At 34.9% G+C, this 26190-nt stretch overlaps 1 protein-coding gene across 1 annotated transcript in view; it reads left to right on the top strand.

The window, feature by feature from the left end:
• Positions 1 to 9847, top strand: part of nompB (intraflagellar transport protein 88-like protein nompB) — a 74244-nt gene extending 64397 nt beyond the window's left edge. Inside the window, exon 16 of the mRNA XM_081728371.1 lies at positions 880 to 9847. Coding sequence (XP_081584497.1) covers positions 880 to 1001 — 122 coding nt within the window. The 3' untranslated portion in view covers positions 1002 to 9847. The remainder of the gene's footprint in view (positions 1 to 879) is intronic.
• Positions 9848 to 26190: the final 16343 nt, after the last annotated feature.

The raw sequence follows: 26190 nt of genomic DNA, 5'->3' as shown, positions 1-26190 counted from the left end.
GACGTTTCCTCTTACATTCTCATTCTCCAATTCTTTCATAAGCATTGTCTTCTTTAACCTAAAGGACATAACCGTAGAATTTTAATGATTTTGATTTTGTAGCATTAACGTCTTTCCTTCTGTACACACAAATCCGAACTACAGTACACTAATGTACAACTTATTATCAGCCATTAAACACCAACAAAAATGAGTCTTAGGCATGGGTGCTTTCGGCGTATTACTTTCGAAGTTAAATTGAGTTATTACAATAGAGTGTGGTGTTTCCTTTACCGGTGTCGGCACTTTCGTGACTGTTAAATGTGACGTATAACTTAATATGGTAGTGTAAGAAAATGGCTGGTTTATGCTTGACGAGATCTTCCCATATGATATCACAATTGGTACCATGCGCCTCAAACTTGTCACAAAGCCGTGTAGTTTTCAAGCGTGTAGGAGATTCTGTTTGAAAGTTACGCCTTCAGTGGTATTGAATTTCAGCAACATTCTCATATTTTGAAATGCCATTTTAAATTAGACTTCCGCTCTTTAAATGTTAAGCTTGTATCGGCCATTTTGTTTCACTATTATTCGTCACATATTGGTCACGAGAATACCGACATCTGTTGAGGAAACACATACTACATATTGTAAGGATAATTCAATTCAGCTTTGTAAGCAATATGCAAATACTTCCAGGTGGGACTGTGCATTCCATCTACTTAGACACTTCACATCGCCTTCTCAGTATTCTCTTTTCTCCTCCTCCTTTGACTACTAGAATAGCTGCACTAAGTTAAATAACATCAAAAATGAAAATTCAGAATTTTAAGATAATTCTGGATTTTTTTTATTTCTTTTTATTTTTTATTTTATTTTATTTATTTATTTTTTTTTCAGATATATCTTACAACGATCCTATTGGGCCTTTGCCTGAACGTCCTAGGACTTCTGCAGGCGTAAAGCCACAGGAAGATGATTTTGGAGACGAGGAATTGGGCGATGATTTGTTACCAGAATAATGGAACTTAGGATCATAACTTTCATTGTAAGATAATGCACCACTTCAGTGTAAGTGCAAAGCACTGAAGTTAAGTCATATGCAAGGTTTGGAAGTCAAACATGAGTGAACTACATCATAAATAATTGTATTTGTAATTTTAAGAATCTATTCTGAGGAGAATGAAGAATATATTACTGACTACATCTATTGTTCAACTCTTGTTTTAATATGTCACCATAATAAAAGTAATGTATAGTAATGCTAATAATCAAAATCAGTCAAATACATTGACAGCTCCGTTTAGTAATATAGTAATACTAAATATGTCAGTTAATTTTAGACCTAGTTGCAATTGTTGTTTACAATCCGTCCTTCGTTACCATCCTTAAAAATGGTTTAAAATTATTTACAATATTATTTTTCACTTCTAAATGTACTTCAAATACTGAACCAGTTCTGACAAGAATCATTATAGTTCAATAGTAGAACGTTTATCTGTAGGGCATGTGATTTAATTCTAATTCAAGCCATGTAACCTCGCAATGTTAACATTTCTCCATTCATTTTCTCGGATTTCCTACATTAATTCCTACTGTGTTCATTTTATCAATTATTCTTTCATCATTCACTTGCGTCAGGTATTTTCTGCTTTATCAGCAAGGCATAACTACTGGATGCGATCGCTGTGTAAGTAGAAAGTTATAAAAGAAGTTAAGTCGTCTAATGATACTGCGTAAAAGGAAAGGTAAAGTATAGGCGATAGTGAGGTGTTTGGTTGGTTCGTGCGTGTAATAACTTGAAGCATAGACTTTATTTACAGGTTTAAATAAATTATTTTCATGTTAAAGTTAGGTAACGGTGTAGAGGAAGATATTATAAGATCAGTGTCATTATTTGTATATTTCATGTTTTGCACATTGTAAGGGTTCCAAATATATGAGCAGGTGCCTTTCGGATACAGTGCAACTTCAGTATTTGAGACACATGTGAAGAAAGGTAAAATCAACACCAAATGGAAAGCAAAGAACTTAAAGCATATCAAACTAGCCATACGAAATTAACCGTTCCTTCGTGTGTATATTTCTTATATATATTCATTTTCTTGGATGCCACTAATGCCAACAAAAGATTGTTTTGTTTTGTGGTAATTAGTAAACAAAAGATTGAATATTAATGAAAGGAGGAACCATCCGTTTTAAGCTTATTTTTACGCATCAAATCCCTTGTAAGTGCAAATTCAATAATACCAAAGAGTGAAAAACTCCATGACTGGACCGTGACTCGAACCCGGGATCTTCGTTGTACCGTGCCGATGCGTTAACCACTACGTCAACCTGTCCGCTCCCACAACAGAAACTCTCTCACTTTTCAGTGCTGTTTCACTCGGATCACTAGTGAGTGAGAAGTGAGCACTTTTTCGCTCTTAGGAAGGGGTAAAGTGAGGGGAATCGCGAGGAGACGCCGTTCCCACACTTCCAAAAATATCTATGGCGTCCCTCCCATTTCTTAAAATATTTAGATGAGCAAAGATAAGCACGGGGGACGGCGTGACGTCATGCATCTCCCTACCTTTTCAGATCCACTTTTACCCTGCTATTAGGTAGTTAAAGATTGAATATTTTGGCTTTGAATCTGGCTAATTAATTAAACCTTATGATATCATATTTCTTTCATATTTGCATTCTTGAAACAAGTTAATGAAACTATATATATATATATATATATATATTCCTGTATTTTCGATTTTTTCTTTAGATCAAAATGACACAACGTAATATTACTAAATATATATCGTATTTTGAGAAATATTTTTGAACACATATTCTTCAGTTAGTTTTAGCTCTTTATAAAGTCTATGAAATTTTGATCCTATGAAACTACATAAGACATAAATAGCTTCATAGGGTCACTTTTTCATAGTAATAAATGAAGCCATAGAATTTTTCAATTCCTATTTATATTATCCATCCAATGAAATGTAATATATATACGGAATGTAATATAAGTAATATATGTAATATAATTACTTAAGAACATGAGTATAAAAGTGAAACAAGAGTCTCCATCTTTCTTTGAAGTGATATTTTTGTATAGTCTGTACTTTATAAAGGTTTCATCATAAGTATCAGAAACAGGATTATGTTGGCTTAAGAAAAAAGACATAAGATATACCTATAAAATGATTTAAAAATTTTTAAATTTAACTTACTGAAAATTACTAAAATTGCCAAAAATAATTGTAAACAATGTTTGTTTCACAATCATTAACTACATTTTCTTACAAATTGTGGAAACTCGTAAGAAATTTGTTCCGAATCAATCATTAAACAGTGTTAATATAATGAACTTTTACACAGCTTATTTGCTTATGATGTATTTGTTTTAGGTACGTACTGCATTCTATATGCACCAGTGACAATTGATTTTCTTTTACATGCAACCTTTTCTTGCTATGCCTTTGTGCTTTAAAACCTGTAAGTTGGGAACTTCTGGAATGTGTACTACCCGTGCAAAACAGGGTTTCTAATATAGTAGCGCCCAAAATATTGTTTTAAAGAAAGTGTTAATTACTATTTTGAAATTTACGATTTTCTTAAATCATAACTATACAGAGGTCGAAGCTTTAAACACCTGGATATAACACTGATAGATTCTTCAATATGATCTTTCTAAATCATAAACTCTTCGAAGTGGAACACTGACGCAGACATTTTAAAACCTTTGAATACCGTGCTGAAATAAGATTATAATCAATGGATTAAGATTTTTCTTAAAGTAAATAAAAGAAAAAAAATCTCGTTTTTATTTAAACATTTTAGAAGTGGCCTCCTCAGATTTTGCCTGAAAAAAAGAGTCTCCGGAGGGCACGTATTGACGAGGAGTCTATTGAAACCAAAGTGATTATTTATGAAAGCCATTGATCAGAATAAACTAACACATCCGCATCCGCAAATTTGCGTCTACGTCTGCAACATTTCGTCCACGTCCGCAACATCAGTGACTGCATTCGCAGACAATGAGAACATGTTTGACAGATGTATGCGAGGATTAGTCCAAGTTAATATACGTAAACACAAAGCTAATTTGCTGCATAGCAGTTATAATTTCATAGTTCTTAACATAAAATTTCATTTGTTTGTAGTTTTATCAATCCTATTCTGCGAAATAATATGCAGTAAAATCCATGCAGATATAAATTATAAAATTATTTTTATAAAAAGTATACCTAAGGTTTTCTCAAATGTATGTTTCTGACTAGAAAATTGCCAAGGTAGTAATACCGTATCTGTAAACTAATTTGATGGCTTTAAAAAAAAAAAAAAAAATTACCCATAACGCATGAGCATCTTCATTCACAATGCAGAGGAAAATGAAGATAGAAGATCATTGGAAAGAAGAATCTACGTGTGAAGTTAGTTTAGCAATTTATATATATATATATAAAAGAAAAATCCAACGAGGCACAATTTAGCTCTGGTGGTTATTTGTCCCATAAGCCCAAAAGGATATCCATACTTCAATACATGAAGTCGATAATTGGTAGTGTTTCGAAGAAAAATCACGAATTTTTTTTTCTTTTCATGAACACCAATACTTTTATCCCCTGTTCCAAAATAATAATAATAATATATCCCCATTCGCGTAGACTTCTGATCATAGTCTTGTTTTATTAACCAATTTATTAAATATATGCAATAGATTTTAAAATAGAATTCTATTCTACATGATTTCAGAAATGATTGACAGTTTTATCTTATGACTACAAAACTCATTTGCAGTGCGATGTTCGGAGGTTCGAACTCTCTTTGGGAATTAACCGAGAACTATTCGAATATAATCCTAAGTAGGTGATACGAATCTCATGTAGTAATATGTTTCATTCTTCATGACTTTGCTGTTTGTTTTCGTAAAGGGCTCATAGAGAGGGGGTCTATCGGTCACGAAAGTCATGAAAAAGTCACGAAATCAGAAAACGGTCATGAAAGTCAAGAAAAAGCCATGAAACTTAGTTTTCGGGTCACGATTTTTTATCTGTAGAAATACAAATACAAACTGGAAAATTTTGTTCTATAAAACGTCAATATTCACCACCAAAAATATCTTGGTCGCCTTTAGATGATAACCAAATCGCAAGCAAACACGCTTCTATCGTATGCATGAAAATTCGGCCTAATTCGCACCTAAATTCGTTCTTGAGTATGTTACAAAATATTATGATTTGGTAAAGAAAGGGTCACGAAAAAGTCAGAAATTTCATTTCGGAATTGTAGTAAACACCCTGATAGAGTAATCTACTTGTAATAACAGCTTTATCGCCTGAAAGGGAAGAATAAATTCTCCGAAAAAAAAAAAATCAAAAATCAGAGAAAGTTGAAGAATCTATACTTAATGCAGATCATTTTGGAAATTGTTTAGAACTGATTTTTAAAGGTAATATTATTCAATATTATATGGTAATAAATATTGTTTCGTTGAAAAGTAAAATCTACAAGTAGAAGATGCGTCATCGTTATGAGTGTGTGTGTGTCATCGTTACAACAATAGATGCAATCTATAAGTTTTAACAGTGTATTTTTTTTCGTATATAATAATTAAACAATTTGTCCCAATAAAATTTTAAAACTATCAGTTGTTATCGGCACGAAAGACACTTTTTGTAGTGTCACAAACAGTCGACTTTCTCCAAAGCTACGCATGAGTATTTACACCTCATGCCTCTCACTTTATTCACCTCGATATGATATATCGATTGACATAGAACAATATTATAGTTAAACAAAAATAAAGTTTTAACATGTAATCATAATTTAACTTAACCATACTGTATACGGTCGTCTTGTAGATATCGTAATGAGAAGCTTGATGAAGATATACTTCAGTAACAATTTCATCGTAATAGATGGCGTTGGTTTTCGTATGCTTTTTTTACGAATAAATTTGTTTTGCTCGAGAACTAAGCATGAGGCTTTACTCACCCGTATCTGTTTGATCAGCTCAATGAGATCAGTCAATTAGCAATGTGTCTCAATTTGAACTTATTTTTCTCAAACGTTAATAATATTGTAGAGATAAGTAAAATTTTCATGGATTGAATATTATGTAAATATAATGGGTCAGAACAACAAAATTCTTGAAAATACAAAGGTTGTTCATGAACGACTGGAACTGAAGATTTTTTTTGTAACTGTTTATTATTCGTTTCCAATATTAACAGTATTCCCACCCATTTCAATTCATTTATTGCAACATTTCTTTCAAACCTCAAATACGTGAGGTATTTCATTCATGCTATCTTTCAGAATTCCCTTACACCTTTTTAGCACTTAGATTTTTTTTAAATGATGAGTACGTTGCTTTTTCAGTGTTGGGAAGAGAAAATAGTCTCACGGGGTGACATTAGGGCTGAAGAGAGATATGGTACACAATTTGTCACACTTAGTAAACTATTCATTCACAACATTTGGCATACGAAGGGTTGCATTGTCATGATGTCGATCCACTCCGATGAACTTCATATTTCTTGGCAATATATTTTCTCAGATTCTCCAGAATGAACTTCTAATATTGTCTTGTAACCATACTGTGTAGCGAAATTTCATGTTAGTAGATCATCCTTTTACAGTCAATGAAAGTGATTTTCAATATCTTCTAAACTGGTAGAACAACCATGGCGTTTTTTGGGTGTTGGAGATGATGAATTTCAATATACTACTCTGTTTTCTGTTCTTGGATCATAATGAAAATCCTATGAATACAACTCCTCTATTAGCAAACAGATGCAATACCTCATGAATGCCTTCCAGATGGAGGAGAAAAAAAAATCACAAATGTTCACTTTTATCAATCATCTGTCTCTTTTAGCATAAAGGGCATAGGACGTTAAACTTAAAAGAAAAAAAAACATTTTTTTTTTTTTTTTTTTTTTACAAGTCGTAAAGCATTTTACTCTGAGTCAATAGCCGACACTCATCAAGCACAAACCTGAGTCATATACAGGTGATCATGGAAATTGTGAAGATGTTTCCAACTGAAATTTGGAGGACGTCATTGTACTTTCGTACTTTTACCCGACGATCTTCACGGACAATTGTAGCAATTAAGTTGTGCTAATGTTTTTGACTGCTCTTACTGAATTTCTAGGTACACCTTGCTTCGCTGTTGTCACCGGAAAAAAGAAGGCGGAAGTAGGTCACATTCTTCATATGCGTAGCAAGCTTTCATATGCTTTAGTGGCCGTACCCTTAAAAAATGATACTGTTTATGGCCCCTTTTGTGTCATTAAGAAAGAAATGAAGTATCATGCAAACAGTATTTTTGTACAGGTAATATGCACTAAAGTCCATCCTTTTCAAATGTGGCAGTTGCAAAACTAAAGTATATATGAAACCTTCCCAAAAACAATTAATCTCAGTTTCTCTTGAACAGCCTTCGTATAAATACATTTGTGGGTTTATTTATCCAGCTAAATATGTAAACAATAGTATCTTTCCTTATGTCCATTAGTCTTCAAAATGATGATAATTGGCTTGTCTTCTGATGCAGTTACCTGTTTAGTAGCTCGAGGAGAGAGATCTCTTTTTAGTAGTTTCCTCTAACTTAAATATTGTAACCTACTTTGAGGGTAAAAATGAACTATGATAATTCAAAAGATAAGCAATGATTTTAAAAAACAATGGAATCGGAAACGTGAATAGAAAATGAATTGTTTTCCAGAAAGTAGTAAAAGCAATATAAGAACACTAACAAGTAAACGTTACGTTTGGGTGAATCGAGTTGCTGTTCGGGATACATGTTAAAGAGTAGTGCTAAGTACGCTCAATATGTCAGGGAAGTTTTTGGTTTTTTAAGCTCAAAATGTTTAGGAGATATAGCCACTAGAAGACGTAACGACATCAAATGTTTCTATTCGGACGTCATGTGGAAAAGTATTCCAAGTGAGAAGAAGAAAGCCCTCCTGTTACTTAATTTGTGGTCTGCAAAGACGACAGTCTTTCATCCCAGTGTGTCGGAAAACCTTGAATTGATCAAACGGCTGGCCTGGTGGATGTACTGGCATAATTCAGGATCTGGATGTTCACTTGTTCCGTCCATACAAAGCCTTTGTTCGTTCGGATTTGCAAAACAAACAACTTTCTCTTGTGTTTCATCACTTAAACATGCTGAAAACACGAATATAATTAGTCTAGAGGAAATAATAGGTATAAGACATCTCTCTTATCTTTTGGACTATGTATTACGACTATAACATGTACAGGGTGTCTACTGGTCATGAAAGTCATGAAAGTCATGAAAAAGTCATATATTTTGCTTAGTGGTCATGAAAGTCATGAAAAAGTCCTTTATTTACCCAACTGGTCATGAAAATCTGAAATCTAGTATATTTTTATACTTCATACTTTTATACCTCATACTGCATGTACTGAAACAGTTGTATCAGGTCAGTAATTGTGAGAATTTCCCCCACCAGTTAGTGCTGGCTAACTGGTACTTTACTGTCTTCCTAGCTGCTCCCCATTTCATCTTCTAGTCCCTGTAATATAGTAACAACTTTTTACTGTCCAACTTTCTGATCTGCTATTTCTTTACTTCTAAGAAATGTAAATTGTGTATTTTTGGGCCTTTAGACTTATGCAAATAATATTATTCGTTTAAGTTTGCAGATTTTAAATTTGGTGATCTATTTTTTTAAAACGAATTTCTTTTATAATTTTTGTCTTTGGGCAGTTCTCTGAGTGCTTAATTTCAGACAAACTTCTGCTAGATGGATAATTATACTCAGAATTAAAACTTCAAATACAGTATAGAGTGATTCACTGGTAAGAGCAGGCCCGTATTTAGGTAAGTGCTATTCTGTGCTCGAGCACAAGGCGGCAGAATTTTAGATTCTTTCTTTAAGATTCACAATAAGTGATATTTAAGAACCGCAATTAAAAATTTGTTTACTGACTTTTAAATTGCTCTTGCATTTTAAAATTAGTTGTCAGCTAATCGACATTATGTACATTAGACAAATAAGAACATAATGTGATCTTCATCTTAACCGATGCACCACTGATGGTAGGGGTTTATTATTACTAATGGTAAATTTTTATCGCCATGGCCATGAAAATTTGAAAAAAAGGTCATGAAAAGTCCTGAAAAAGTCATGAATTTACTTTCTGGTATTCCAGTAGACACCCTGATGTACCTCAATGAGACCTTCAAATGGCTGTATCTCCTAAAGCCTTTGAGCTTTGCACCTAAAACTTCCCTGACATATTGAGCACATTTAGTATTACTCTGTCACGTGTGTCTCGGGCAGCAACTCGCCCAAACGCAACGTTTACTTGTAAGAAAAATACACTATGGGTTCTGACAGTGTATGTGCTAAAACGCTTCATCCAATGAGGAAGGGAAGTAGAGATAAGGTTATCGTGTGTCAGGATGTATGCGGACATATCCTCATTTTGAGAGTAAAAGTTTCCGTCCATATATATTTTCCGAAACTTCCTGGTTTGTCCGCATTTTCTAAACTCAAGTGTATTGTCGATTCAGTTTCAGATATTTCAAATGTAAAGATGTTTGGTTATTTGTATTAAAAAAAAAGGAATTCTAAAAAAATAAATAAATAAATAAAAACTGAAAAGTATGAATAGGCAAAGTCAACATGATGCTGTGTAAATACTCTTGTTTACAAATAGTTGTTTCTCATACATTCCAATGTATTTTTCACACGAGTAAATTTGAAAGTAAAAGATAAAAACTAATATTCATATGTCGAAAGTTGATATGCATAGACGAGTTAGCCACATATCGAACTGTGTCCACATTTTAGCAGTTCAGAATATGGTAGTGTTATTTTCTTTAAAAAAAAAAGAAGAAGAAGAAGAAGAAAAGAAAAAACTTATGGAATATATAAAAAATATATGAATCGATGATTGCAGAAAGAACCTGAATTCATTTTGTGTAGCTTAAGATTTTAAAGAACTTTTTAATCCAGGACTCAGCCTATACTTCAATGTTGCGTTTACATGTTGTTAACACTTTCCCTTTCTACACACAAAATTACGTATATCCCTAGAGAATTTGAGAAGTTCATAAAACTGTGACTTGGGTCCTTTCTGCAATGATCGGTTTATGTATTAAGTCAACTTAACACTATGATAGTACAAAGTAATCATCGAAAGAAGGAATATTAATATAATGATTTTGTTTGATATGTATGTTTTAATTGTCATATTATTATTGATATGATACAATAGAACAATCCGTCCATTGTAACCTTTTATATTCTAGTCATTGTAAAAAGCAAAATGTTACTTGTAACTTTGAACATTGTGATATTTTTGTTACTGGACATAATAAACCACTATTTCTTACACCTATTACATTGTTTATTATACTTAGGTGTGTTTCATTCCGGTATCCCTTCAAGAGATTTTCGTGCTTCATTTGAGTGAATCAGGTAATATTAAACGGTACCCTCAGATTTACTGTGTCGGAAGAGATGAATCTGAAAGCGGAAGCATAAAATGAATTACCTGAAAATAATGGAAACCTAATTACAACTCTTTCTCTCTCTCTCTCTCTCTCTCTCTCTCTCTCTCTCTCTCTGTATACAGGGTGCAACGAAAGATCGTTTAAAACGCATGAAAACAAAGAAAGAGAACTATTAGCCCAGACAGCACAATACATGTACAGTATCCGTATAGTACATGTACAATTGCACAGATGCAACATGTGCATCATCTGAATAAATGCACGCCTATACATGTGATGCACATATACGTCACAAGTCCTATTCAACATCTTCACGTACACAGGACATGTGCAATGCACATGTACGCGTCCTGCACAAGTGATTTACACCTACATATACACTGTGCATGCGTGCGTGTGCGTGTGCTGTTTATAAAACACGGTAATTATTTCTATACCGTGTGACGTATATATTCGTTCTTGTTAGGAAGTTTCGTTTACCGAAAATCCTTTCTAGATTTACCCCAATCCGCTCGACCGTTCGGGAGACAGAAAATCTCAACAACCACTCAATGGATCACCCAAATTTTATTAGAATATTGATTGTCAAAAGTTAAGGAATTGAGTTCGTTCCGAAGGTGATATTCAAACTGAAAGTGCTAGAAATCAATCATTTTCGACTTTTATGTTGATCATTATAGAGCAGAAACGGTAATGGATAAAGAAAGCGGTTTTCTGTAATCTAGTTCTGCTAGACAAAATGGCTAGAATACTGGCACATTCACATACATAGGGATAGATTTAAGCCTGTCTCGAGAAAATGTCTCGACTCGACCGCACACGTCAGCCAGAACATTATGACTACCTACCTAATTGTCAGTATGTCCACCTTTGGCACGGATAACAACGGCGACGTGTCTTGGCATGGACGCAATGATCCTTGGTAGGTCGCTGGAGAAAGTTGGCACCACATGTGCATACACAGATCATCTAATTCCCGTAAACTCTAGGGACGGGGGACGATGCGCTCTGACGTCGATTGGGTTCAGATCCGGCGAGTTGGGGGGCCAGCACATCACTTGAAACTCGCCTCTGTGTTCTTCGAACCGCTCCATCACACTCCTGGCCCTATGAGATGGTGCACTCTTGACCCTGTGGCAAGCCAGAAGTTATGTAGCCCTATTATGTTCGTAGGAACGACAACAGAATAATTATAACTATGGTAAATTACTATAGACTGCCAATTACTCATTCAGAGAATTTATGATGTTCACTTTATCGCAATAATTTTATACAAACTAGATAATAAATTATTATTATTATTATTATTATTATTATTGTATTGGAAGTACAATCAAATATTACGACATTAATTATTAGTTTTAATTAACTGAATTGAGCTGAAAATTAAATCTTGATCTCGAAAGATTAATTATTAAGTTTATGCGTTCTGAACCTTTCTAGAGTAATAAATGCTTGAACTAGTTTCAAGGTTGTTCCTGAGTGAATACTTTCTTCAAAATAATGTTAAAAATTGTAGAAAGATTTTAGAGACATTCGAGTCGAGTCGAGATTTTTACGAACAGTCGAGAAGGGACTGTCGAAATACATTTGGATCGATTCGTCTCGAATTTTACAAAGCGTGGTTCGACTTGAATTCGAAATGAAAAAAAAATGAAATCTTTAAGTTTTACGTCCCACGATTATGCCGGTTAGGCTAAACCAGACGGTGGTGATGAGAAATGAATGAAGAAAGTGGGAGGAAACGGGAGAACCCCGAGAAAACCCACGAGCACAGTGCTTGTCCACCACAAAGTCCACACGGCGCGAGCTGGGATCGAACCAGGGACTCCAAGCACCAGAGGTGAACGCTCTACCACTCGAGTCGAGATTCGAGACATGTCTCGACTCGTGCGCATCCCTACACATACAGTATATCCATCAAAAAAAATAATCGGTAAAATATTCAAATTTTTAAAATACCTTAAGTGATGGAGACAATTCATCACCACAAGAGCACCATGTACATGGTGTTAGTGATTTGTTTGAAATTTTGCAGGCAATGGAAGATGTCAGCTTCAATACGAATGCAACTGGCTGAGGATTGTTTGGCCGTGCCAGTTTTAAAGTATATGTTTCTTGCTTGTATTCTTTTGTATTTTGCTTAAACAGTACATAGGTTCTACTGCTAATAAAATGGTGTCAAGTACTTCATGAATTAGGGGGGGGCGCGGTGGCTCAGTGGTAGAGCATTCACGTCCGGTGCGTGGGGTCCCTGGTTCGATCCCAGCTCGCGCCGTGCGGACTTTGTGGTGGACAACCAACCTGCTCGTGGGTTTTCTCGGGGTTCTCACGTTTCCTCCCACTTTCTTCATTCCACCATTTCATTCATTTCTCATAATCACCGTCTCCTTTAGCCTAACTAGCATAACCGTGGGACGTAAAACTCAAAGATTTCATTTTTACTTTATGAATTGCATAAGTTTATAAACTACATAAGGCAATACAGTGTTTGCTTTTTAATAATAATTTCCTTGAAAACTGATTAATAATTTGTTTGGTCCAGTAAAATATTATTAGAAGAAAACAGCATGCACAATTGGACTGAACTATATGTTTGAATACAAAATATATATAGTTTAGTTGTAGAATGAACCATAATAAACCGAAGTTGGCAAAATAATAATAATAATAATAATAATAATAATCACCATCATCATCATCATCATCATCATCATCATCATGACCACTTGTTACTATAAAAAAAAAACAATTATTTTCTGAAAGTTTGAGATTTTTAAGTAGATTGCTTTTGAAATATTTCATCTTTAACATAGCCGATTTTCAAAAAGTTGCAGTTTGAAGACCCATAAAGAAAAGAAGGACAATATTTTCTCAAGTATCAAATTCTTTCGAGAAATAGTATACCATGAACCCAGTATCTAGAAAAAGAATTACGGCGAGTCTTTTTCTTTTCTTGGAAATTTTTAATTTAAAAAATGACAATTTGCATTTTTCAGATTTTAAGATTCAACAATTTTTAAAGGTATTTGTAGTGTAGTAAGTTTAAATGTGTACTGAATATAAAATGCTGTACATTTAATTATCTTTTAAGTGTTTTCTGTTTGAAATAAATATCCTCACAAATACCTTTGTAAAATACTTAAAAAAAAAAAAAAGAAAAAAGAAAGAAACTGAACATTAAGAAAATGAATGAAGGCTTGTTTCCAACTCTCTAGATATACGTAGTACAACATTTTACACAAAAATAAAAAACAATAAATCTTGTCAGCAGCTTTCAATCCGAACCCTTCTCACCGATCTAGTGGCTAGGACGTGTGCCTCTGGTGTACGTAGTTTTGAATTCGATTCCCGATGGGACAGCACAAAAATTTAATTTTTCTACAATTCACTTTAATTTAATCACTCATCTTCTTACGTCTAAAGAGCATAACCATGGGACGTTAAACTTAAAAAAAAAGTTTCATTTTAAACTGAAATTGGGTTATTTCAAATGGATTGATCTCTATAGATAGTACTAAGATTAGGCTAAGCTGAGGATATGTGATTCAGTTTTCACTGCTTCAAATCAAGAAAAATGTATCATTAAAAAGGATTCGAGTTTAAGGCTATCACTTAATCCAACAAAGAGTCATGCATCTATAAAGGCTAATAGTAATCGGTAACGGTAGATGTAAAAAGTAAAGGAAACTGACAAACGTTTTGGGTCATTGTTTGGCACAAGGACAGGGAAGTGTCAGAGATTCGGTAAAGCTCCACGTTTTATGTCATTTTTGAATTTGTTCATTGAATAATGATAATAATCACACTGTTTAAACCATACTTGTAATCAGCTGAAGTTTGTTGTTTATGTTAATTATTGTCACCAGTCAACTATGTCGCCGATGAACACATAAATAATCCTTCAACTTCTGTGATAACCTTTGGTGCCGAAAGTGATAAATGTCGTCTCTAATTTTATTTTTATTTTCTAAATAAATAGTAACAACAATAATAATGATGAACTGTGCCACTGAGCCATGAAGGACTCGCGTTGGCTAGACAACTCACCCGCGTTGGCGCACTGTCAACGCATTGATTTCTAATGCCATTGCTTCTGACTTCCATGTATCTACAGTCCGTCATATTTTATCCAAGTAGTTCCATCGTCTTATTTTTATGACCAGGGGAATAAAATTTTTAAAATCATATTTTTTTTTTTTAACGATTTGGGTAGTACAAAACTTCGCAGCCGAAAACTCACTACCCAAGACTGGAGTACCTTTCCATCAACTCAGTGAGCTGTTATACAAACATAGGTGGCAATTAACGCAATGTATTGTGGGATACATTTTGTCCTTTTCGCAACTTTTTAGCTACTGGTCGCGAAATACCTTGTTCACTAAGTAATAACCAGATGTATCAGTATCGTCTCCAAATAATGCCACGAATTTGTAGTGGTACGATACAACTGTTAGTGTGATCTTTTATATCCCTTAGTGAATGTATATAATGTTTATCTTGAAATTCATCCGTTGTCTTTATTTTATTGTAAACCGTTATTATTATTTGGTACTAAATAAAAAAAAAAAAAAAACTTTTCAAGCACAAACAGTGATGTCCTTAAAGCACAAACAGTGACCCTAGATGGCTCGTTCGGTTATTGGATCTCGGTATCGACCTAAGATACCTATATACCAAATTTGAGCCCCCTAGCCGTTATAGATAAAAAGTTATTTTGTTTACAGAAAAACATATTTCACCCCATTTGTGAATTTGTATACCTCGTACCTCGCCATATAATAGTGAAACCAATTGAAGCCGTGAGTTCCATAACCGCTTAAGTCCAGCTGAAGAGATATTGAGAAACTCAATAAAAACTGAATATTTATTGAAAATGTTAACTGGAAATAAGATTTTTTTCATACTTACACTTGGCTGAATAAGAAATGTCACTAAGTACGAAGAAAGATCTGATTTCCAACTTCACAGTTCCAACAAATATTCAGTTTTTATTGAGTTTCTCAATGTATCTTCAGCTGGACTTGTGCCGTTATGGAACTCACGGCCTCAATTAATTTTTTATAATGACTCTGTATAGCACTGAGCATTATTACTACTGCTAGAGGTGTTCACTGGTACAGTCTGTCTCGATTTTAACTAATTACTATTAAATCCCCAGTTTCTGACCCAGACCCTACCTACTCTGCTTGAAGACGTGCCACTGAGGACACGACAGTGTATGTGCTTTATGCATGTTGGCGTACAAGCTCGTTCATGTCACACTACTCGTGCATATCTGAATGAAACATTTCCACGCAGGTGCATATATCGTGGTAGTAGACGAGCATGGCCCCCACAATCACCCGACCTGAATATCCTAGATTTTTTTCTGTGGGGGTTACGTGAAGAGTTTCGTTATACACAGCCCGTGCATGACATTGAAGATCTTCACCAGGATGTGTGAGCTGCATTTGCCACACTACGACAAACGACAGCGTTATTGCCACCAGTCAGAGAATCCTTACGCCAACGTATAGCTGTCTGTCTCAAAGAACAAGGAGGACATATTGAACAGCTGCTATAGAATGGCATTATGTTGACCATGGTAAATACAATACCTCTTGTTTTTACAGTACACTGGGTCTCATCTTCCATACGTGTTTTGTACGATCTGGACGTTTCATCACTAAGATTGTTTAACAGTTTCTTTGTAGCTCTCATGCGCCACCACTGTTCCGCAGTACGTGTGCATAATTGGATTCTTCAGATGGGGTTTCCTTTTATACCTTTTTGACCCGACGTTCTCTCCGTTACAAAGATACTGTATTCATACGTTCCGCCTCCCATAGTGTCCCTACAGCGTAGCCATTGTTGCCTTTGTTCATTAACATTTGAGTGGGTTGGCTGCCAAGTGGTGTTGTCACAAAAATTGAAAAATGGACTAACACCACATATTATATCTAGGCAGGCAACTACACGTATCCGCCAAGCAGTGTGAGTCCTAGTTCATTATTGCGCTCACAAATGGCGTTCGTTGTTTGTCGGCCAAACGAAGTAGCTGAGTGGCTTGGCGTTCAAGTGATGTAAGTCCCATAACGCATAACGGTAGTCCGCGCTACCGCAGTCTCTTGGTTGATATTTCTGTTTCGAGTGTGATGTATGAAATGCAAGCTGTCGATTTCCTGAATGTGAAGAGCCTCCATGACTTTGTCACAAAACGTAAAAAGAATCGTGCTGGCAGTGAAATCAGCTTGCTGAAAATGCGCCATATCAACTGCGATAAGACGCATGGACTATCAGTCCTCTATAAAGAATTACTGAACGATATGGTTGAATTCCAGGAGCTTGACTTGCAGAAAGGAAGCAGAGCTGGGCGTCCATCACTACAACTGATTCAGCATGAACTTGAAAGTGCATACCCTGATGGAAGATCCATCACAGTAGCCATGAAAAAGGATATGTTGGTCCTACTAAATTTTATACCTTGTCACCATTCTTTTTTTCTTTTCTTTTCTTTTCTTTTCTTTTCTTTCTTTTTTTTTTTTTTTTTTTGGAACATAAAGAGTCACCGCAACAATGAAGAATTGACGAAGCCATGTAAGAAGGTAAAGAATTTGTATTGTTTACTCACACAGTTTTTGTTAAGAAGGTAAAGAATTTGTATTGTTTACTTACGCAGTTTCTATTCTTGTACTTCTTAACATTAAACAGCATTGCCAGTGTAGGAGTAATGCTTCAATTTGTTATTTAATCTCACTTCATTTTCACAGTAGTCTTTTCCCCAGAAAAATACCCTCATTCGCCATGTCATGATCTTGCAACTTTTAAGGTAACCTAACCTTGCAACTTCTAATTTTGACGAACATGCAACTTCTGTATAATAGATTTTTGCAATGTACGTACGATATTGTAGACCAAAGCCATTATTGAAAAGTACTTTTCTGAAGAAATACACATTTCTGAATTTACAGTGTGTTGCGAACTTTCAATTTGCTCTCCTGTAAAACAGGCATTTTGGACTTACACCACTTGGCAGCCAACCCACCCATTGGTTGCTGTATGTTTCATGTTGCTGTATGTTTCCCCTCCTACAATTTTTCAGTGTAAATTGTTCACTTTTCTCCGAGTTTCATTCACTTTCTTTGTGCTCTCTCTGGCGCCACCACTGTTTCGCCATCACTTACGCATAATTGGATTCTTCGGATGGGGTTTCCTTTGATAGTTTTTGACCCAACATTCATATTTCTCTCCATTCTTGCGATATTGCAAATTGCCGCCTGGGAAGGTGACGTTTCAGATGCCTCTAGCGTCCAAACGATACCGCATTCACCCAATATTCATATGACATTTTTTGCTTGTTTTTACCTGTAGATTCATCTCCCAAATTTTCCGTAATTGATGCATGACCACCCTGCATGGGCGTCTCTGGCGGGGGGGACGGGGGGACGTGTCCCCCCAATATTTTGAAGTGACATAATCTAAAATTCCACTGAGATACTAGCAGTTAGATCATTTCCTTTGATGCCCCCCCCCAAATTTTACATGCCAGAGACGCCAATGCCATTCTGTATATATATACAATGTGTTTGAAAAAGAATTCCCTAGTTTTAATGTGTCCTAGGTCTGTACAAAGTGATATACACTATTCTAGTTTGTAGTGTTGAATTCATCAACTCTCCAAGTTTGGCTCAACTGCAGTTCAGGTCTGCTTCACCTTGAGATGGCACCAGTGCTGATTTTTCCCTCTGTTTCCTAAGTTCAGTCCAGGCAGGCGTGCAGTGCAGAGCAACTCAGCAACAATGTGTACTCCGCAACAGAAAGCGCAGTGTGTTATTTGGCTTGTGAAAACTGATTCAGTTATAACAGTGCAGCGTAATTTTAGACGTCAGTATGGTGGTGAACCACCTAGAGCAAATGCTATCCGTCATTGGCTAAAGTCTTTCAAGGAAACCGGTAGTGTTTTAAAAGCAAAATCACCAGATAGACCGAGAACTTCTGAAGATGTTGTTGAACAGATCCGTGTTTCTTGTGTTCGAAACCCGAAGAAGTCATTGGCCAGACGTAGTCTACAATTAGGAGTGCCTAAAGGTACTGTGCATGATGTTGTGCGTAAAAGACTTAAGTTGCACGCCTACAAATTTCAACTGTTACATGAAATTAAACTTACTGATAAAATCGAAAGGTATAAGTTTGCTGCTGACTTTCTACACAGAATTGATGATGATGTCAATTTTTAAAAAGGATTCTCTTTTCTGATGAGGCTACATTTCATGTCAGAGGAAAAGTTAATCGTCGTAACTGCAGAATTTGGGGGGCAGAGCATCCACATGAATTTATTGAGCATCAACGTGACTCCCAAACATAATGTCTGGTGCGGTTTGATGGAAGATCGTGTGATTCGTCCTTTCATTTTTGTAGAAAAAAACAATAAACGGAGACGTTTACTATGGCATGCTGACAGACTACGTCTTTCCCCAAATGGACGATATTGCGGCGGAAAAACAGCTTGCGTTTTTCCAACAAGATGGCGCCCTACCTCATTACAGTAACCATGTGCATGCGGCTCTTGACACTCGCTTTCCAGGGAGGTGGATAGGCAGGGCTGTCCCAATACCTTGGCCACCACGAAGCCAGATTTAACCCCACTGGATTTTTCTTTTGGGGCCATATAAAAAATGTTGTGCATGGTGAAAAGGGAGAGACATCAATCATTTATGGGAAAGAATCGTCATGGCGGTTGGGACAGTTGCACCTGAAATGTTGGTGAATACGTGGCGAGAAGTGGAATATCGTCTCGACGTGTGCAGGGCCACAAATGGATCCCACGTTCAAGTCTACCAACATTAAACAAAACTTGAAGGAATTCTCTTCCATGATATGTACTCATTGATATAAGTTTTCATTCATTCCCAATTAAATTTATACTTAAAACTAGGGAGTTCTTTTCAAACGCCCTATATATATATATATATATATATATATATATATATATATATATATATATATATATATATATATATATATATATATATATATATATATATATATATATATATATATATATATATATATATATAGATAGATAGATAGATAGATAGATAGATAGATAGATAGATAGATAGATAGATATAGATATAGATATAGATATAGATATATATCCAGGGTGTCCCAGGAGGAAGGGGCAATATTTTGGGAAATGGTAGTATGAGTGATTATAAGCAAAAAAAGTTCATATGAACATAGGTCCTAATCTCAACGGTTTGAGAGCTACAGTTTGTGAACAATTTTTGACTTTGTTGCGTATTGTTCACTTTACAGAGGTAAGACATAGCAGATTTGAAAGGTGATGGAGTGACCTTTCCAACGGTATGCAGCATGTGCAGTGTTGTCTTTGGAAGGGAAGCTATTGACGGAAATTTGAGAAAGTTAAGGTTATTTAAAGAAATTGGATGGCAACACTAATTCCAAATAGCTTTCAATAACTTCTCTTCCAAAGATACCACTGGCACATATTGCATATCGTTGGAAAGGTTATTCCATCACCTTTCAAATTCGCTATGTGGAACCTCTGTAGAATAACTACAGGGTGAGCAATACGCAATATAATGTAAAAAAAAAAAAATGGTTCACAACCCTGTAGCTCTCAAACCGTTGAGGTTAGGACCTATGTTCATATGAACCTTTTTGCTTAGAATCACTCATACAACCATTTCCCAAAATATTGCTCCCCCTTCTCTTGTGGCACCCTGTATATATACATAATGATCGAAAATGACCTATATTAGTGTCGAATCCAAAGTTTTCGTGGTCGCTGAGATGAACAGTGACACTATAGATGCCGTTTAAATTTAAATTCATCCCCGAATATTGGGGAGCGGGAGGTATATAAAAATGGTGGAAAAGGATCGATATTAGTGTCGAATCCATAGTTTTCGGGTCCGATTAGATGAACAGTGACATTTCCAATGCCGTTTAAATCCAAATTCAGGCCCGCAACTTGGGGAATAAGAGATCTATAAAAATGATTGAGAATGGCCTATATTAGTCTCGAATCCATAGTTTTTGGGTCGCTGAGATGAACAGTGACACTTGCAATGCCGTCTAAATCCAAATTCAGCGCCACAATATGGGTGAGGGAGAAAGGGTAGGTATATAAAAATAATCAAAAATGACCGATGTTAGTGTCGAATCCATAGTTGTCGGGTCGCTGAAACGAAATGTATGCAATGCCGTTTAAATCCAAATTCAGCCCCCATCAGTACTCCTAAAGGGGAGGGTGACACTTAAAAGTAATTGAAAATGGTCGATACTAGTATCGAATTCATAGTTTTTGGGGTCCCTAAGTTCATTGGTGCCAGTTTTGGTGCCCTTTATATGTTCATAATGAAATGTGTTCTTCCCGTGTGAAGAACGGGTATTCTGCTAGTCTTTAATAATAGCGTATGGAAGTTTCTCGCTGCTCCAATTTATGCACTTGTGTTGTGTATGTGTAAATAAGATCATCTCTCTTTTTATGTTGCTCAAAAAATATACAAATAATAAAGAGGGATTTTTACCAGATATCAGAAAACTAAAAAAGTAACATTAATTCCTGTTGCTTTAACTATTTTTCCTGGTAGCGAAATACGTTGTATTATTGTATATATGCTGCAGACACGTTACAGCAAATAAAGATTAGTATCAGTCGAAGAAATAGTTTTTAAATTATATTTTCCGGTTTTTGCCAATACTTAAAAACAGAAGACCTTTTCTTCTGGGTTCAAAATTTCCGTAAGTTTTACGCAGCACAAGTTAGATACGTATCTCCATAAACTATATATTTGATTTTAACACACGGGTATTAATTAAAATGATTCTGGCCCTGTTATTTTAACACTTCCCTATCATAAAGCTAGAACTTCATAAGATTGCTTAAGATAATTTAAATGCATCTATATTATTTAATCTAACTAGGATTATATTTTAGTATCTTTTGTAGCCATAACTCCATTCTATCACGATGCTAACTTTAAAGGAGTGGTGTACATATATTTGTTGCCACAAATTTTCCCTATTCTAGTGCAAGAAACATAAAAACTCAATGATCTGAACCGTAAACTAGTAAATGTAAAATAGTTTTCATTTTAAAAAAAACATAATGTAGTAAAATATTCGAAAATTTCAATTTTTCCCAAATTTTCCGATTTTTTCAAGCTCGGGGAAAATGGTAAAAAAGGTTTTTTTTTTTACCGAATATTTCCGTTTTTTCCCAGGCCTTCAGAACAATAATCCAAACATCTAATTCATAAATCGCCAAAATGATGAATTAAAGTTATCCTGATTATATACAAATTTCAAAAATCTTTCTAGCTTGAAATATTGGGTTAAATTCACCAAACAATTATTTCCTTCTGTTAGCATGAAAGGCATTTTGAAGTTTGAATTATCTTAACATAAAATGAAAAAAAATACTCTTCAAGTAAAACAATGTATAATATATTTAATAACATTTTTCTTTTCGTCTGCAGAAAGGACGACACTATATTACAGCTCTATGAAATGCATTTTCGATTTCTCGTTCACCAAACATTAAAAAGAATCATTCACCTGATGGCTCATGCTTCACTGTTTTTCAAACTAAAGTTAAAAGATGAATCATGAAATTCATTGAAGTCTCACAGATAACACAAGATCGTAGTTTCACCAACCATAGTTCCAGATGCTTCGCTGTTAGAAGGGGGGAGGAGTATCGCCAGTCGCCAGTTTCTTTTCTTTATACAATATATAAACATTTCTCATCTTCATTTGAGATGTTGACTCCAAAAATAGGGTATTAGAGAATTCGAATATATGTATTCTTGCTGTTCTTGTTAATTGTAGTGATTTATGCTCACTTCTTTGGAGCTCAAGTCCGCAAATATTATTTTAAATTCAGAGCCAAACTTACTGTAGAGATACGTTAGTTGATAATAGATTAATTTACGCTCTACTATTGGAGCTTTCATCTAAAAACGAAATTACCAGTCCAGGAAATAAGGTTCATAATATTCTGTCAATTTGAGCTCTATTCTTGCAAGCTAAAATGCAAACATGACAAACAACAAATCAAAAGATGAAGAAAAATTTATGCTCAAACTAATGGAGCAAGAGATCCAAAGTTAATATTGTTTAAAATTTTCTTGTGTAGTAATGTAGGCCTATGCGAAACTTCTGCGATTACTTTTCAAATTTATTGCTTTCAATATGTTATTTATTTTGTTTGTTTTTTTTAAAAAGCACTTCTTGTTTTTAATGCACTTCTAAATAAATTAATATACTGGAAATTTAGGCTCAACTTTGGAGCCGAAGACTTATCGAAAAACACAACAATTATTGAAAACCAGAACAAGTACGTTTGATATGAACTTTCAAAATGTATGCGCAATTTCTTCTGCGCTTAGTTTCCAAACTTTAAGATGATGGTTATTGTTTTTAGTATTAGATATTTATTTTTTTTTAACTTTATGTTTTTTAAAGCATTTCGAAATAAATCTACTGGAAATTTAGGCTCAATTATAGAAGCCGAAGACCTAAACAGTTATGAAAGAAAGGAGGCCGAGTACGACCAAAGTCCCAATCAGTGCTACTGCGGGAGTAAATAGTATTTTCACTAACCGAGTAAATATTGAAAATAAAAATGAAGAGGTTTTCTCTAAACCCTCTCGAAGGTATCTGAAGATCAAATGTTTGTAAGTTTCCTTGTATGGTTGGAGAGACTCGCGAAGATATTTTATATACGATTTTTCAAAACTTTTTACTTTTTTGTCTATAGTTTTAAATTTGATATTTTCTGGAATAGTGTTGTCCTCTTCTACAGCAGCGATTTCTTCCTTCAGTTTCCTTACTTCATGTTTCAGCTTCTTCTCGGCGAGAATTCTTAAGATATGAAGTCCTCTTAACTTAGCTGCACTATAATCTTCCTGACATCTTTTTACAAACTTATCAAACCATTTCTTCATTTTATTTTCAATTCGAACATTTGCTGCCGTTACTTTATTCTCAAAATTATTAGATAATTTAATTAATGAAGGATCTATATCATCGCTTTCATCTTTGGAATTGTCCTCCGAAATTAAACCGCAAACTGTTTCTAACGAAATTGAGGAGGCTCGAACACTTGCAACCAAGTCTTCCACTGAACGCTCATTTGCTGGTTCTGTTAAGAGGACTCGCCAAAACTCTTCCTCATTGAAACTAGAAGAACCAAGTTTGTTCACCAGTGTATCGTTCTCCATAGACTTGCCCTTATTACCATTGCGATCCATTTTATCTGGCTCTGTTCTTCTATCATCGTCGTTAGAATCAGCACAAAAATCAACTCTCCCAAGCGTCTTGTTTTCATCTACGTTATTTCTTTGTGTTCTCCTTTCAACATTAGATGTCATGTGAGAAGTCCTAAGGTTATTATCAAGTAACATTTCATTTTGTGCAAACAAGAAATTATTATATAATTTATCTGGTGTAGAAGTTGTATCATCACACTTATTTTCGGAAGACTCCTCTGGAACTTCACCAGCAACTGCAACACTTGCAATCAAGCCTTGCACCCAACGCTCATTTTCTGCTTCTGGAAAGGGGACTTGCCAAGACTCCTGCACCCCCGCAGCGTCTTTAGAATCAAAGCACAAACCAACTCTCCCAGGCGTATTGTTTTCATCTACCTTATTTATTTGGGTTTCTTCTATTTCTTTGTATTTCTCTATGCTATTTCCTTCAACATTTGATGTCATTTGAGAGGTCCCAAGGTTATTATTAAGTAACAATTCATTTGGCGCAAACAACAAGTTATTATATAATTTAACTGATGCAGAAGTTGCATCATCAAACTCATCTTTGGAAGATTCCTCTGGAATTTCACCAGCAACTGCTTCTAATGAAAATAGAGAGGCTTTATACATGGAGGGTGCTCTCTCTGCACCACAATCAGTGATATTAAGACTGTTGTTTATAAAATGACGATTCATTGGACGTGACGAACAATGTAGTTCGTTCTGCAATAGATTTTCACGAGCTTGAAACTGAACACATTCTGTAGAATACATTCTTGAATATCTAATTGTTCTTGCGTAAGTTTTTAATTCTTTGAAAATGCAGGGTGCACCAGAATCGGTGATATTCAAACAGGTGTTTATAAAATTATGATTCATTGGACGTGACGAGCAATGTAGTTCGTTCTGGAATACAGTTTCACGAGCTTGAAACTGAACACATTCTGTAGAATACATTCTTGAATATCTAATTGTTCTTGCGTAAGTTATTAATTCTTTGAAAATGGAGGGTGCACCAGAATCGGTGGTATTCAAACAGGTGTTTATAAAATTATGATTCATTGGACGTGACGAACAATGTAGTTCGTTCTGGAATACAGTTTCACGAGCTTGAAACTGAACACATTCTGTAGAATACATTCTTGAATATCTAATTGTTCTTGCGTAAGTTATTAATTCTTTGAAAATGGAGGGTGCACCAGAATCGGTGGTATTCAAACAGGTGTTTATAAAATTATGATTCATTGGACGTGACGAGCAATGTAGTTCGTTCTGAAATAGAGTTCCACGAGCTTGAAACTGAACAGATTCTGTAGAATACATTCTTGAATATCTAATTGTTCTTGCGTAAGTTATTAATTCTTTGAAAATGGAGGGTGCACCAGAAACGGTTATATTCAAACAGGTGTTTATAAAATTATGATTCATTGGACGTGACGAGCAATATAGTTCGTTCTGAAATAGAGTTTTACGAGCTTGAAACTGAACAGATTCTGTAGAATACATTCTTGAATATCTAACTGTTCTTGCGTAAGTTATTAATTCTTTGAAAATGGAGGGTGCACCAGAGTCGATGATATTCAAACAGGTGTTTATAAAATTATGATTCATTGGAAGTGACGAGCAATGTAGTTCGTTCTGGAATACAGTTTCACGAGCTTGAAACTGAACACATTCTGTAGAATACATTCTTGAATATCTAATTGTTCTTGCGTAAGTTATTAATTCTTTGAAAATGGAGGGTGCACCAGAAACGGTTATATTCAAACAGGTGTTTATAAAATTATGATTCATTGGACGTGACGAGCAATATAGTTCGTTCTGAAATAGAGTTTTACGAGCTTGAAACTGAACAGATTCTGTAGAATACATTCTTGAATATCTAACTGTTCTTGCGTAAGTTATTAATTCTTTGAAAATGGAGGGTGCACCAGAGTCGATGATATTCAAACAGGTGTTTATAAAATTATGATTCATTGGACGTGACGAGCAATGTAGTTCGTTCTGGAATACAGTTTCACGAGCTTGAAACTGAACACATTCTGTAGAATACATTCTTGAATATCTGATTGTTCTTGCGTAAGTTATTAATTCTTTGAAAATGGAGGGTGCACCAGAATCGGTTATATTCAAACAGGTGTTTATAAAATTATGATTCATTGGACGTGACGAGCAATGTAGTTCGTTCTGAAATAGAGTTCCACGAGCTTGAAACTGAACAGATTCTGTAGAAGACATTCTTGAATATCTAACTGTTCTTGCGTAAGTTATTAATTCTTTGAAAATGGAGGGTGCACCAGAATCGGTTATATTCAAACAGGTGTTTATAAAATTATGATTCATTGGACGTGACGAGCACTGTAGTTCGTTCTGGAATACAGTTTCACGAGCTTGAAACTGAACACATTCTGTAGAATACATTCTTGAATATCTGATTGTTCTTGCGTAAGTTATTAATTC

Source organism: Thermobia domestica, chromosome 1 (assembly GCF_964235325.1).
Source record: "Thermobia domestica chromosome 1, izTheDome1.hap1.1, whole genome shotgun sequence".
In the NCBI taxonomy this organism is placed as follows: Eukaryota; Metazoa; Arthropoda; class Insecta; order Zygentoma; family Lepismatidae; genus Thermobia; species Thermobia domestica.
This window is presented reverse-complemented; position numbering and strand designations above follow the sequence as displayed.